At 37.7% G+C, this 16,384-nt stretch overlaps 1 protein-coding gene across 4 annotated transcripts in view; it reads left to right on the top strand.

Moving 5' to 3' along the window:
* Positions 1-413: 413 nt before the first annotated feature.
* The window catches only part of Ly49si4-ps1 (immunoreceptor Ly49si4, pseudogene 1), a 28,088-nt gene continuing 12,117 nt past the window's right edge, over positions 414-16,384 (top strand). The window contains exons 1-7 of one of the 4 annotated variants that reach the window (XM_087659826.1): positions 414-520; positions 2,177-2,345; positions 4,448-4,537; positions 5,390-5,611; positions 6,676-6,818; positions 10,455-10,558; positions 11,399-14,238. In XM_087659826.1, coding sequence (XP_087515952.1) covers positions 419-520; positions 2,177-2,345; positions 4,448-4,537; positions 5,390-5,611; positions 6,676-6,818; positions 10,455-10,558; positions 11,399-11,417 — 849 coding nt within the window. In that variant the 5' untranslated portion in view covers positions 414-418 and the 3' untranslated portion in view covers positions 11,418-14,238. Of the gene's footprint in view, positions 521-2,176; positions 2,346-4,447; positions 4,538-5,389; positions 5,612-6,675; positions 6,819-10,454; positions 10,559-11,398; positions 14,259-16,384 lie in introns of those variants that run through there. The other 3 variants (XM_087659824.1, XM_087659827.1, XM_087659825.1) reach the window with 3 other exon arrangements.

Genomic DNA, 16,384 nt, shown 5'->3' with positions numbered 1-16,384 from the left:
GAGAAGAGGGTAAAAACGTCATTACCAGTGGAAACATGAGTGCTTTAATGATGCTTCTAATCCATATTTTAAGATGCTATTAGTATAATACAAAATCAAGAAGTAAGTTTAAAAGTATTAACATAAGACAAAATTTCTGACAGTGCATTTGAAATCTAAGCACAGAGCAGCTTCAGTCCCCCTTTTTCCTATTGTTTTGCTAAGGACACTGGTTTTGCTCTCTCTGCAGTTTACATCTTCTCAGTCTTCCAATGCTAATTATTGACATTTATTTTGCAACAGCACAATATGTTGCTTCTTTGCTTTACTCTCAGAGTTGGCTTTCATTAAACAATTTCCTCTTTTCGCTTTGGTCAAGAGGAGGGGCAGAAATTCATGAAGTTGAGTATCACTGAGAGGAAAGTTAGTTTTGCCTTTCATGTGGGAGCCTCTTTGTGGATATAGACCAGGAAAGGTCAACTCTGCTTCCAATTGGGAGACCAATACCTTCCAACAGAATCACTTCGGTATAGAGACACAGGTAAAAATATCTGCTTTTATTGTTTTCCTAACAATGATCAAATATCTTTTAGAGAATTTCCCATGGTCTAACATGAAAATAGGATTGTTGAAGAAACCCTGCTGTTTCTGTTAGATCAGGTTAACTCTGGCAGCATGTGAAAATTGTTTTTCTGCACTGGTTATTTTCTTTCACGGTATGATGTGAACTTTATTGTGTGCTAAGAAGTTAAGATAGAGGGATCTATGGAGTTCTTTTCTCTTTAACCGTGTCAAATGTGTATATATTATCCATCTGACAAATGTCAAGATAGGACCAAGGTGAGATGGATCAGTTTGTAAAGGTACTTGCTAAACAACCTTGATCAAATACTTGAATTTAATCCTTGGACTAGCATTAAGTTGGAGTGAGAGAACTCACTTTGTAACGTTGGCTTCTGGACAGATGAACCTTGCCTCAGCCAGCTCCACCCTAGAGACAATAATAAAAAATAACAATTTGGAAAGAGAATTGTTTACTGAAAGGTTTTTGTTCCTTGTCAAAAAAGTAAGGGAACAGGTAAACCACCCCAGAAAACTTCATAAATTAAAAACAAGGGAAGAATGTTATAATATGTGCAGTGTGTTATCTTTATTATCTGCTGGCTCACATCTAAGTTATTAATGTAAAGGTAAAGTCGGTTACCAATACTTACTATTTACTAATACATTGATATCTATTATCAGATTGTATTTTTCATGGGCATTAGCTCATGTATGCTGCATAGTAACAAAATTTATTTCGTATGTCCTCCTCTTGCCACCTCATGTATGTATCTCACATATTCTATGTGAGATGGTTGTGGACATAGAATGCTTTGAGATTAAACCTCATATTGTATCCTCTATGCTTCTCTCTGTTGCTCTCATACCCACCCAGCTATTTCCCCATTTTACTTTTCTTGTTGCTGCAGTTACTAAAGACTACATAGGATTTCTGAAGGCTTTGAGCCCGGATCCTCAGATGAGACACATTATTTAGTTTTGTCTTTCTCAGTCTGGATTATCCCACTCAGTAGGATCTTTTCTGGTTGAATCCAGCTCCAAGCATAGAGAAGAATATGTAGATTATGGTTAGATGGAGAAGTTGTACATCTCAGCTCTTTGGGGATTCAATCCAAGAGATATTTATATGCCTTGGATCACCTGAACTATTAACTTTCAAATATTCCTTGGAAAGTATTGTCTAGGAAACTCTGAGAGACATGTATAAATAAAAAGACTGTAAAAATATTTAATGTTTATGTGTTTGTAACAAAGCAACATTTTTTATTTATTCCTAATGCTTTGACTCATTTTTTTAATAGTTTGTTTACAAGATTTTTAAAGATTTTCAGTGGTACCATTTTTACCTAACATTTTATGTGCTGAATATTTAGAACAAAGTGGCTGCCTCAATATTATAATTACTTAGTAAATTTCTAATTCTTTATAATGTTTCTTAACAAAAATTGCTGTGAACATAAGAAGTAAAAACAAATTTAACAGAAATTTGCAAAGAATTCTAATTTGTAATCGGCGTCATTCCATGACAGCATGTTTGGATCATTAAGTGAATTAGACCCCACTCTTTGCAAGCAATCTGTTTCATCAAATCCAGGTACCATACCAAAAATGAATTATTTCAACTTCTTTTTAGGAAATCTCTCAAGGTCTCCATTTTAACTTAAAACCTACTTTATACATCACTCCCAAGATGAGTGAGGAGGAGATCACTTACTCAACTGTGAGATTTAAAATATCTTCAGAAGTACAGAACCAAGTGAGGCCTAAGGAGCCTCAAAGGACCAGAGAAGCTGTCTACAGAGGTAAGTGTTTTAAGTGTCTAAAATTACTTGATTTTTATGCATTTTAAAATTTTAACAATTTAAAAATATCCTACTGGTTTCTATTGAAATTCATAATTTTCGATAACATCTGGGCTTGATTATGCACAAGGGTAGAAGGGAATCGGAAGTATTAGTTGGAAGGTAATCAAGTACAAAATTGTTCAAAACTAAGTTTAAAGTATAAAGCAATCAAGTTTTAAAATTAAAAAAAGAAAGAATTATACATTACTTCTACCCTTTAGTTGTTAGCCAGTTACAAAATAAATCAGTTAAGGAGAATAGAACAATGGGAATCTGTAAGAAAAAAAAAATCCGTAGAAACAAAAAGTGAGAAGAAAGAAGTACAAAACGTGGATGTTTCAGTCCTTCTTAAAAGGGGGAACAAAATACTCACAGGAGGAAATATAGGGATAAAGTGTGGAGTGGAGACTGAAGGAAAGGAGGCCCAGAGACTGCCCCATGTGGAGAACGATGCCATATGCAGCCACCAAAACCAGTAATTTTGCTGATCCCAAGTAGTGGTTGCTGACAGGAGTCTGATATGGATGTCTGCTGAGAGGGTCTGCCATGGACTTACTGATACAGATGAGGATGCTTACTGCTAACCATCAGACTGAGTACTGGAAACCCATTGGTAGAGTTAGAAAAATGACTGAAGAGCTGAAGCAGTTTGCAACCCAATAGTAAAAACAAGAATATCAACCAATCAAACCACCCCCAAGCTCCCAGGGACTAAACCACCAACCAAGAGGACAAATGGAGAGACCTATGTCTTTAGCTGCATGTGTAGCAGAGGACAGCATTGTCTGGGCATCAATAGGAGGAGAAGTCCTTGTTACTGTGAAGTCACATTTCCCCAGAGGAGGGGAATGCCAGGGTACTGAGGTGGGAGTGTGTGAGTGGGAGGGAGAGCATCCTCACAGAACCAGGGGAAGACAGATGGAAGGGAGGGGTGGGAAAGGGCATAGCATTTGAAATAAAATATCCAATAAAAATAAAAATAATAAAATGTGAGAAACCATTAGGGGATTTTTGTTTTTGTTTATTTAGTATAGTCAAGAAAAATTCTGAAAACTTAAAAACTAACAGACAAACTAGAATCTGAAAAAAAGTAAAGTTTCTAGTGAAAGAAAATGCTACAGAAATGAAGCTTTTGCAATAGAAAGAATGCTTTAATTCTTGAGGAAGGTGTTTTAATTATAAATAACCCCAGCATCTAATACAAAATTTGTCTGTCAGCTGAGGAAATCCCCAAATGGAAATAAAGTTGCAGATGAAGGGAGAATGAATGAGAGGATTAGTGGCTGTGGGAATGACTAAACCCCGTGAGTTCCTGAAATGTCAAAGAAATCATAGAATAATTTCAATTATTAATGAAAAAGCAGAAACATCACTTTTTTTTAGTTTTTTTATACTGTTACATCTCGGTTCCATGCTGAGATTGTTTTATATTTTGATGTAGTAGTAACCAGAAGCATGACTTTCAGATTCCGAGTACCTTAGATTCAACAAAATGTTTAGTATTTTATAGAGCAAAATCAAATTTATACAGAAAAAGAGATAGTTGACTTATACCCCCTTTCAAGGATGGGGATGTATAAAGATGAGGTCCAGAACAGCTGTGGTTCCCTACCAGTTCTCAGGAACATCCATCCATCTTTCATTCCTCTCCACCCTCAGTTATCTTTCTTGGTGGACTCTATGCTCCAGTTTGTTATCTTGTACTGCGATTGTATCTATGCCTCCAATGCCTTCTCTAGAATGCACTTTTGATCCTGGCGAACTGGGTAAGGGCAAATGTGTGTCATGTAGCTAATTCTAGTTTGAGTTGGGAGAATTTACCATACAAGGCTAAAGCAGAAATGAGTTCAGAATTTTGTGAAACCTCAAACATTTAGTATTTCTTCAGTGGGTGTATTTTAGGTAGAAATCTACAATTTTGAGAGCATATGTACAGCCTGTTTGTATCATCGACTTGAGCATAATTTCCCCTTGTTTTCATGTTGTACAAAGCTATAATTAATATTTAGATGTGCACTATTAATGGTGTTGATTTTCTTGCTTTGTTTTGTTGGTTTAAGAGAGTTCAGTCCCCTGGCAGCTCATTGTGATAGCTCTTGGAATCCTCTGTTCCCTTCTGCTGGTAACTGTTGCAGTATTGTTGACCAACAGTGAGTAGTTGAAGTACATATTTGTTGAACTTCTGCCTAAAATATAGCTTTGGACAGGGATGATGCAGTTATACACTCTGTCCATTGTCCTGCCTACAATTAGGGGATGACTCAGAACCTATGAACTTTAATAACTTTTTTCTGACACTCCGTAGTGCTCTGTTCTCTTTCATACCTAATCTGTCACCTCTGAGGCTGTTAGGAGCTGTCCTACTCTTTCTCACTCTTGTTCATAATTCTTTTGAGGACTTGGTAATAGTCTACCTTCTGCACTCTGGTGACATTAATGTTATGTAAAAATATTGTAAGACACAGTTGTGCAAAGGACTTATGACATTCTTTTCATTTTCTTTAATGTATATTGAGGTTGTGGTTAAGTAAAAAGTCTTCATCAGTACAGAGATATTAAAAGATAATCCTCATTGACAGAGAAAATCACTTCCAGACTGTGTTAAAACATGTGTATATTTTGCATTCCATATGCTCCTAAAACAGGTGTCCCATTTATTAAAGTTTTTTTTAGTTCAAATTTTCATGGTGGATTAAGAAGTAGCTGATTATTTTTCTTAGGTATTTATTTGTAAATTTCTCCTAAAAACTGAAGTGATTGAATGTTACTCCCACCATAATTTTTTTCACCTCTATTATTTATTATATAGTCACTTTAACTATAGAGCAAAATTGATGTATATGTTTCAATAGTGAGTCAATAGAAAGGCTAATTTTGAAATGTTATGGACCCATGAAAAGAATAATATGTGTTGGCTGTCAACATAAAGTTTTTCTCTAATCTTAAAGTTTAATATGTATTGCTTATGGGCATTTTTGATGTTTCTCCTGTGACTAATCTAGTTTTTCAGTATACTCACGAAAAACATGAACCAGCGGAGGAAACTCTAAGCTGCAACAATAACTGCAGCACCATGCAATGTGACATCAATTTAATGGAAGAAATGCTAAGAAATATGTCTATAAACTGTAGTCAAGGCAATGATCTTCTGCAATCTCTAAACAGAGAACAGACAAGATGGTACAGTGAAACTAAGACTGTTATACCTTCCTCTCAGCACACAGGTATGTAGCGAGGGAGGACCATGAATACAGAAGTACATTATCATCTATTGTTTCTTTCACGGAAGCTTTGATGTCTAACCTCCAGCTTAAGATGCTGGTGATGCCTTGGTAAATCATTTCAGGGTTCCTTATTTCATGTAGGGACTGGCAACACAGAAATCCCTGTTTGAGTTAGCAGAATCTTATAGTTTCTTGAAGTCAGTATATCATTGACACTTCTACTGCCTGCTGGGCATGGAATTGCCAATCATCAACATAATCATGAGAACAGACTATCAACATCAAAACCTCCCTTGTATGCCTCTCATTTCTCTCAAGGTAAGAGAATTTAACAAAAACATGGCACAATGCTAAGTTCACAGTACTTTTGGAACAGTGTGGACACAATGCATTACAGCAGATCTAGAATTCTGTCATCAGTTTAACTTCCTCTGAATAGCAAGTTCTCATTTCCTGCCCTCTGCATCCTGGTATCTTATGAGTCTCTGTTTCATAGAACTGGCCTGATTTAGAAACCTAATCTGATTACAATCTTAAAGTATGGTCCTAGACCTGGTGTGTTTCTCTTTATTCACCATCTTCAAGTTCATCCATGTTTGTCACATAGGTCAGCATCTCTCTCTTGGGTTTCATGTGAGACAGGATATCATTGTGTAGTCCAGGTTGACTTGGAAATCAAAGTGTATCCAAGGTTGGCCTGGAAGTTATTACTTAACCTAAGATGACCCCTCCCTGTCTCTCTCTTTGGAGTACTCAGGATATAGGCATGTTATAATGCCCAGCCAATGCAGTTCCCTTTAAAGGATTAATAGTATTCTTTTCTCTACTGATTCATACATGATTGACACAGGAAATGTTTCTATATCTCTAGTGTTATCAACAATGTTGCATAACTCATGGGTGTGCGGTGGTCTCTGGGCATTGTAGTATCTCATTTTCTGAAACCTCGGAGATTGTACCCCATCCCCTCTTTCTTTCTTTCAACACAACATTAATTAATATTGTGTTCTGATAACACAATACTAAAAAACAATAAATTTAACCATTTAACTTCACTTTCACAGGCAAAAATGCTGAAATATACTGGTTCTGCTATGGTATAAAATGTTATTATTTCATCCTGGACAAAAAAACCTGGATCGGATGTCAACAAGCCTGCCAGAAATCCAGATTATCCCTTCTGAAGATAGATTATGAGGATGAACTGGTACTGTAGACACTTGCCCCTTTATTCTGTTCGATTTTGTGTCTAGCCCTAAATAATGAGATATTAAATGCATACTTTTTCATTTGCATATGATTTTCCTGTAATATGAACAAAATTTTGGGACAAGGGTCTGTTGGGGGGAGACTTATTACTATGGATAAACTTGTGTCTTTCAGTATACTCTCTTTCTCAGGAGCCTACCAGAGAGTCCCTCAGAAAGCATTCCTTTTCCTGATAAAGTTTAAACCTTTGGTAGAGCTCATCCTCTGGCTGAGAGTTATTTTTCCCATAGAGTTCTAAGTAAACTCCCTTTGTCTAATGTTTGCCCTTTGGAACTGGAAGTGAGACTTCCTGAGATGAGAAATCAGATGCCAAAAGGGAAAGTAACTGACCTCTGTTCCTGTCTGAAATATGAGATGATAGGAAAAATGTGTAATTAAGTGGTTGACCAGTTAGGTCCATGGTGATTTTCACTGAAACTGTCCCTACCTTTACTGAACAGTATTCTCATGTTTTATAATCCCAATATCTGGCATTTCCTGTTTTAATTATTACTACTGAAATCTCATTTAAGTCTGTATTTTTCTAGAGAAATGATGGCAGGCTCACCTTGAATACATTGTTATTTATAACACAGTATGGTATTTATATATCAATTGAATACATGTTCAAATAATAACATAAAAGTATTTTTAACTACAAATAATAGATTAAGTATCCACTTGGAACACCAACTGTAATCAATTTTTTAAATTTTTATTATTTTTCGGTAGTAGTAATATTAGTAGCAGCAGCAGCAGCAGCAGCAGCAGTAGTAGTAGTAGTAGTAGTAGTAGTAGTAGTAGTAGTAGCAGCAGCAGTAGTAGTATTAGTAGTAGTAGTTGTTGTTGTTGTTGTTGTCACTGTTGCGAAGCAGAAGCAGGTGTAGTAGCAAGAGAAGGAGCAGGAGAAGGAATAAAATTATTTTACCCCCTAGTTTTTTCAAACCCTGCACATCAAGACTGCAGGTTAGGCGGCATGCTGTGAAAGGTACCCTGATTCCTGTTCAAGATAGATCAAATCCCTGGAAAGCCTAAATGGAACTTCAGGCAAATTCCCAGTCTCCCAGACCAAGGCCTCTAGCTGCAGCCCCCATCAACCCCTATAGAGAGATTTGAGACAGACCTTTCACATAGGGCAATGCTCCAAACTCCTAATCCATATGTGAGGACATGACCACAGGTCACATGGGCTCAAGACAGATCAGTCATACAAATAGGTCCATGCCCCTGGATTTGAAGATGAGGTCTTCCCAAACTCTCAGGAGAAACCAATAGGAAGTACCTGCTGTCAGACATTGACCCATCCCAAAACTATATTTAAGAATCATGTTAAGGATTAAAAGTGTGCAGGGATTATTCCATTGTCTGAGAGTTTCTGTCATAAGAACTGTAACACTGTATCTTGGGGAAGAGATCTGCTCTCCCAAATTACAACCAGAAGCCCTCTTGCATCCTTAGCCAGCTAGTCAGTCTGCTGCTGGCTCAGCCTGGTCTGAATTGGCAGCAGCAAAATAGAGGACTGGCAGAGGGCGTGGCGAAAGCTCTTCCCTCTCCCTACCTGAGTTCTCTCTCTTCCTGGTCCAAACCCATGAACATAGCCAGGCAATAGATCTCCTGGAGGAGCCCCAGGCACCTAGAGCCCCTCAACTTCATGAAGCTAGGTGCATCCTCTTCCACTGAGGTCAGACAAGAAGCTGTTAGAATATAACTCTTATAAAGGCAGCAAATTTTGTCTGCTGCAATTGTTCACATACCAAAAGAAGACAAATCTGCATATATGCCAGGAAGCCAAGGTCTAGCCCTACATATGTTCTTTGTCTAGTGGTGTGTCTTGGAGATCCCCAAGGTTCCAGGTTAATTGTTACTCTTTGTCTTCATGTGGGGCTCCTATCCCCTTCAGGGACCATAATTCATCCTCCTATTCTTCCATAAGGGTTCCCAAGCTCGATCCATGGTTTTTCCTGTTTATGTATAACTAAGCTGCTTTGTAGAGGCTAACAGAGGTCAGCATGCTAGACTCCTGTCTGCAAGCATAACTGAGTATCATTAATAGGGTCATGGATTGATGCTTTTCCACAGGATGGGTCTCAATTTGAGCCAGTTATTTGTTGCCTGCTCCCTCATTCTTACTCCATTCACAAATCCTGTATTTCTTATAGACAGGGTGAGTTTGTTTCAAAAGTTTAGTCAGTTTATTGATATTGCTATTGGTCCCCAGGGATTCTTTCCTGGCCACAGGAGGCTGTCTCACCAGTCTACATAAGTTTCTCAGCTAAGGACACCCCTACTGATTATTGTGTGCCTCTCCTATCACTGGTCACCACATTCCATAAGATGTTCCCTACCGACTTCCTCAGCAGTTGCAGAATTCCATTGATTCTCATGACCATCAGGCCATACACCCTTGCTTCCCCACACATGAAACTGCAACTCCACTCCCCTTGTGAACCCCTCTCCTGCTCAGTTCCCTGTCTCCATTTGCCTTCCATAACCATTCCAATCTCCCTTCCAAGTGAGACCCAAGAATTCTTGCTTGTGCCCCTCTTTCTGTCCAGACTACTTTGGTCTGTGGTATGTAGCACAAACATTCTCTTTTTTATGATTAATATCCACTCATAAGTTAAAACATACCAAAACTGTCTTTGTGGGACTTGGCAACCTCAGGATGATATTCTCAATTTCCATCCATTTGTCTGTAAAACGGGTGTCTTTGTAATTCATAGATGACTACTATTCCATTGTGCAGATGTTACAAAGATTTTATTAATTCTTCAATTGAGGGACATCTAAGAAGTTTTCATTTTCTAGATATTATGAATAAACCTGCTATGAAGGCAATTGAGCAAGTGTCTTTGCGGAATGATGGAGCACTTTTTGGGTATATGCCTAGGAGTGGTATAGCCTGTTCTTGAATTAGGACTATTACCACTTTTCTGGTAAACCACCAAATTTATTTCTAAAGACATTTTGCAAGTTTCCACTCCCGCCAACACTGGAGGAGTGTTCTCCTTACTCCATAATCTTCTTAGCATATGCTATCACTTGAGTTTTTAATATGAACCATGCCTACTGGTGTAAAGTGAGGTCTCAGAGTTGTTCTGACTTGCATTTCTCCGGTTGCTGAAGACATTGAACATGCATTTATGTGCTTCATGATGATTCAAGATTCCTACATTAAGAATTTTATAGTTAGCTCAGGCATAGATAAAGCATTAGAAGAAATTGTTACATCAGTCAAAAAATGCTGAATCTAAAAATATTTCATTAAATCTGCGTTAAATAAGGAGATTGTGAATTCACGTCCCGTCATGGTTACTTAGTGAGATGTGGTCTAAGAAACATACTCACACAGCATGTCATGATCTTAATATCTCAAGACACTTGAAGGTTTTATTTTAACTAACTTCTAGAACTGACTTAGTTTTGATTTAAATGTGCTATTGTAGGAAGTCCTTTCCAAAATGAACATGGTGGGACTGATGAATGAGAGAACAGGACAGCACAGAATGATACTGGAATGGTGGGAAATTTTCTTGCTTGTTCTTTCAGCAAACCTACAGAAAATTCATCATAGGGTGCATTGTTTCTTTTACAGAAGTTCCTTCGACTCCAGGATCTTTCAGACCAGTACTGGATTGGATTGTCATACAATAAAGCAAAAGAGGAATGGTCATGGATTGATAATGGCCAATCTGAATTGTGAGTTTCTAAACTCTTAAGACTAACACTGGTGAGGGTACTGGGAGGTTTGTGTGCAAAGGCTTTTTTCTCATTTCACATGCCTTTCCTCATTTTCTATGAGCTTATAGTTAAGGACACGTAGCATGAGGTAATCTCTGAGAAAGTGTTACAGTGGCAAATTGTATGTTCATGGGACTGACCAAAAGTGGCTTCAAACTGCATACATCTCAGAACTGTTTCTGGTAATATAAGTAAGGCTCTAGAAAGTAAATAACTTAAAGTAGTGCAGAGTGACCAAATGATCATGACAGATACATTGCACCTGAGTCATTCAGACATTCATGTGACATTCCTTTTTGTTTTCAGCTTAATATATATATATATATATATATATATATATATATATATATATATATATGCCTGCCATTCACTTAAGGTGTTTTGAAAATCCTGAGGAGTTTGATTATTTATAATTTGCTAGAAAACTCTTCCATGATTATCATTATTAGTAATATGCATTTTATTGAATATCATATTTACATCCAAAAATATATGAACATATCAAACCCTACCCCTTCTAAAAGCTCAAACATGCATTATACTAACTTATGTCTTTATAACTGACTATAGGTTCATTGTTGTATGCAATCTATTGGAACAAGTAACACACAGTACCCAAATACTCCATAAAGAGTTATCTTTCTCTTTTCCTGCAGCTTTCACCTAAGAATAGTGATTTCTTGAGAAGATATAAATTTAAAGATATATCATCTTGTTAAGAATCCTGAAATACATAGAGCTTTTTGCCTCGTCTGGTTCTTATATTTTATTCTATGCCCTGTTCTGTGCTCTCTCCAGAAATTTGCTGGTGTTATAGAGGCAAGGAATTTGATGAAGATATCTCCTTTAGGACTCAGCACATATACACTTCTCCTATGCACTGTGACAAATTCTACCACTCTACATCGATGATAGCCCACTTTGTAAAGAAGGTTCTCTGCCTTAGAGAAGCATTTCAACTTTATGAGTTCTCGTTTGTTGATTGTTCATCTTATAGCATGAGTCATTGCTATTGTTTTCAGGAAAATTTGCACTCTTCCCATGTGTTTCAGGCTCTTGTCTACTTTCTCTTCTACTAGACTTAGCATATATCTTTTTATGTAGAAGACCTTGATGTACTTGGACTTGATCTTTGGAAATGGAGAATATGAACCAATTTGAATTCTTCTATATGGTCACCCTCCAGTTAACCCAGCACCACTTGTTGAAAGTGCTACCTTTCTCCACAGAATGGTTTTAACTTCTTTGTCAACGTTGAAGTGACCATAGGCTGTGGTTTATTTCTGGGTCTCCAATTCTATTCCATTGATCTATGTGCATTTCTCTGCACAACTACCAGGCCATTTAGGTTTTTTTTTATCACTATTGCTCTGTAGAACAGATTGAGGTGTGAAATGGTGATCCCTGCAGAACTTCATTAATTATTGGAAATAATTCTGCTACCTTTTCTTAAAATTCCAAATGAATTTGAGAATTTTTCATTATAACTCTGTGAAGAATTGTATTGGAAATTTGATGAGGATTGCACTGAATATTTTGGTTTTAGATTTCTTTTGGTAAGGTGGCCATTTTTATTATGTTAACCCTGCTGATGCATCAGCATGGGAGACTGTTCTATCTTCTGAGGAATTCTTGAATTCTTTTCTTCAGACACTTGAAGTACTTGTTATACAAATATTTCACTTACCCGGTTAAATTCATACCAAGGTTTTTTCATAATATCTGAAACTATTGTGTAGGGTGTTGTTTCCATATTTTTCACAGTCTGGATATCCTTTCAGTATAGGAAGCCTATTAATTTGATTGAATTTATTTTATATAATTAGTGACTATTGTGAAAGATGTTGCTTCCATAATTTCATTGTCTGCCCATTTATCCTTTCAGTAGGGGAAGGCTGATTTGTTAGAGTCAATTTATATCCAGGCACTTTGCAGAAGTTGTTCAGCAACTGTAGCAGTTCTTTGGATGTATTTGTGGGGTCTCTTATGTAAATTTTCATATTATCTGCAAAGAGTGATATTTTGACTTCCTCCTGTTCAATTTTTAATGCCTTGATTTACTTTGTTTTATATTGCTCTAGCTAGAAGTTGGAATACTATAATTTTGACAAAATCACAACTTATATATTGTAAATATCTTTACCAGCCCTACAATAGATAGAGGGCTGATATCTAAAATTTACAGAAACCTCAAAAGTTAGACTGCAGAGAGTCTAATAACCCTATGGAAATGGGACTCACAGGTAAACAAAGAATTCTCAAGTAAAAAATCTTGCATAACCAGGAAGTACCTAAAAAATGTTCAAATCATTAGTTATTGGGGACAGCAAATCAAATTATCCTGAGTTTCCACCTCATACCAATCACAATGGCAAAGATCAAAAACAAATTTGACAGCAGATGCTGATGAGGATGTGGAGAAAGTGGAACACTCCTCCATTTCTAGTAGGACTGCAGGCTGGTAAAACCCCTTTGCAAATCAAGCTGGCAGTTCCTCAGAAAACTGGAAATAGTTCTAACTGAAGACCCAGTTATAGCACTCCTGGATATACACCCAAAAGTTGCTCCAAAATATAAGAAGGACACAGGCTCCACCATGTTTTAGCAGCCTTATTTGTAATCACCAGAAACTCAAAATGATCCAGTTGTCCCTTAAAAGAAATATGGATCCTGAAAATATGGTTCATTTATATAATCAAGTACTACTCCACTACCAAAAACAATGATTCATAAAATTCATAGGTAAATGGATGGAACTAGAAAATATCATTCCAAGTGAGGTGACCCAATCAAAAGAAAATACACATGGTTTGCACACAAAAATAAGAAGGTATTAGCTATAAGGTCAAATTATCCAAGATAAAATCCATAGACCACATGAAGCACAAGAAAAAAGATGACCAAAGTGTGGATACTTCACTCCTTCTAAAAAAAGGGGGACAAAAATATACATAGGGGTATATATGGAGACAGACTTTGGAGCAAAGGCTCAAGAAATGGCTATTTGACTGTATTTGACTATTCCTGAGACAGCCACACCTGGGGATTCAGCATATATGCACATACACACACACACACACACACACACACACACACACACACACATACACATATGCACATAACCACTAAAACTAGACAATATTGATGAAGCCTATAAGGGCATGCTGAAAGGAGACTGATATAGGTGTCTACAGGGTGACTTATCCAGAGCATGACAAATAAAGAGGCAAGTGCTACCAGAAGACTACTAAAGTGAGAATGAGGTCCCCATTGGAGGAATTAGAGAAAGGAGTAAAGGAACTGAAGGGGCTTGCAACCCCATAAGAACAACAATACTAACCAACCAAAGTTACTAACGATTAAACCACTGCCCATTGACTACACATGGACAGAGCCATGGCTCCAGCTGCATATGTAGCAGAGGATGGCCTTGTTGGGCACCAAGGGGAGGAGAAGCCATTAGTTTTGCCAAGGCTGGACTCCCAAGTGTAAGGGAATGTCAGGGAGATGAGTAGGAATGGTGTTGGTTACCAAGGGTGAACACCCTTAAAGAAGAAGGGGAGGGGAATAGGAGAGGGTGTTTATTGATAGGAAACTAGGAAGGGGAATAAAATTTGAAATGTAAATAAAATGTAGCCAATAATAACAAAAAAGTGATAAAACCAAGGTGTGGATGCTTCAGTCCTACATAGAATAGGGTACAAAATAATCGTACGAAGTAGAGTGAAGGAGGAACCTGGGAGGAAGGGAGAAAGGGGCCATCAAACAGAGGGAGGATCAAGTACTGGAAGAAAGAAGAATGATGTAAACGATGTCAGGTAATTGAATATAAATATGTAGTAGTGAGTGATGGGGAAGTATAGGTAATGACTAGAAAGTCTCAGATACCAGGGATGCAAGAGGTACACAGGTCCCAATGGGGATGACTATAGATGAAATAGGTAGCAGAGTGGACATAGAACTTGTGACAACCACATCCAGGGATAGGCATGACCCTTAGTTGAGGTATGGGGCCACCAAGCATTCTCAATATTTTTTACCCAGAGTGTTCCTTTACAAAGAAAAGGCAGGTTCAAAAGTTGGAAGGAGACTAAATGAAAAGCCATTCAGAGACTATCCCACCTAAGGATCCATCCCCATTTGTAGACACCAAAACTTGATACTATTGCTGATGCCAAGAAGTGCTTGCTAAGCGGAGCCTGGTATGACTATTCTCTGAGAGTTTCTACTATCACATGACCAACACAGATACAGTTATTCATAGCAACACATCGTACTGAGCCCATGGACTTCAATGGACGAGCTAGGGGAAGACTGTAGGAGCTGAAGGTAATTATAACCCCATAAAAAGATCAATATCAACTAAGTGGAGCATCTAGAACTCCCAGACACTAACAACCATCCAAATAGTATACATGGAAGGATCCACAGTTCCAGATATATAGGTATCAGAGGATGACTTTATCTGACATCAGAGGGAGGGAAGGTCTTTGGTCCTGTGGAGGCTTGATGCCCCAGCATACGAAGATACTAGAGAGGTGAGACTGGGATTAGTAATTGGGTGGAGGAGAACCCTCCTGTAGCTGAAAGTAAGGGTGTTATAGTAGATGGTATGGGGGATTGTGGTGGGGTAACAATGAGGCAGGATATCATTTGAAATGTAAATGAATGACATCGCAAAAAAGGGGAAAAAAGATTCATCTTTGATGAAGTTGAGAGCAGCACAAGTCTAGGCCATAGCGATAAATTCTAGGAATGCATTTTACCCACTGACTACGTAGCAGGACAATTGGCACAAGTGGCCTCTGACCACCTTCAATCTCAGGCTTTGGAGTTGGATTACAGCATCAGACATGGTTCCCTCTTATCGTAAAGCACCTAGTTCCAGTAAGAAAGCATCAATTTATCCTACAACATATCTTGCTTAACAGGTCAGCATTGTAGCATGCAGGGTCCAGTGCTGAATAGGTCTACTCATATCTTTTCTTCTCTGCAATCAGCAAAACCAGTTTCTAGCCCTTTGAAAGCCAAACGAGGGGAAGATATGTCCATATTGATTGGGATTGACTTCTCTATGTGTTGGTGTCAAAGTGGGAAGTATCTTCAGCAATAGGGTTTTCCATGTGGTTATGATGGATACCCAAGGGGAGGAGCAGCATCCTGTGCTGTGTAGGAGACCCTTGTCATCTCCCAGACCAGTAAGTAATTCCTCTTGAATTGTCCTTTGCCTTGCAATTGGGTTTCTTTTAAAAACTCGTATCTTCTTTTGAATGGGTTCTCTCCTCACTGAGTGCTCCCTGTTGCTCTCCAACTTACTACCCACCCAAAGTCATGCTATTTCTTTCTCCTACAAACAACAAAAAAAGGGGAAATAAAATCAATCAGGCTATCAAAATACACAAAATGACAATAAGACAAAAACATTCCCCTCCCCAAAACCAAAACAACTTCACAAACAACACACACACACACACACACACACACACACACACACACACACACACACACACACACATACACACACCACTCCAAACCACCAAGGAATAATGGAGTTTGTTTTGTGTTGATCATCTATGAACTTACTATCTTGTGAGTTTTTATAGGGACATTTACATATCCTTAGTCTTCGTTAATTTATCCTTTATTCTCTCATGCCTCTTATTTTTCAATCCTCATTCACCTTTGTACTTGAATCATCAAAATCTGCCTTCAGCCTTCAAATTATATATTTATCATTTTTTCTGGTTGCTGATTTTTTAGAAGTACAAATTTTCAGAAATCACC

This window comes from Rattus norvegicus, chromosome 4, assembly GCF_021556685.1.
Source record: "Rattus norvegicus strain SHRSP/BbbUtx chromosome 4, alternate assembly SHRSP_T2T, whole genome shotgun sequence".
Classification (NCBI taxonomy): Eukaryota; Metazoa; Chordata; class Mammalia; order Rodentia; family Muridae; genus Rattus; species Rattus norvegicus.
Note: the sequence above shows the minus strand (reverse complement) of the source record. Positions and strands in the feature narration are given on the sequence as shown.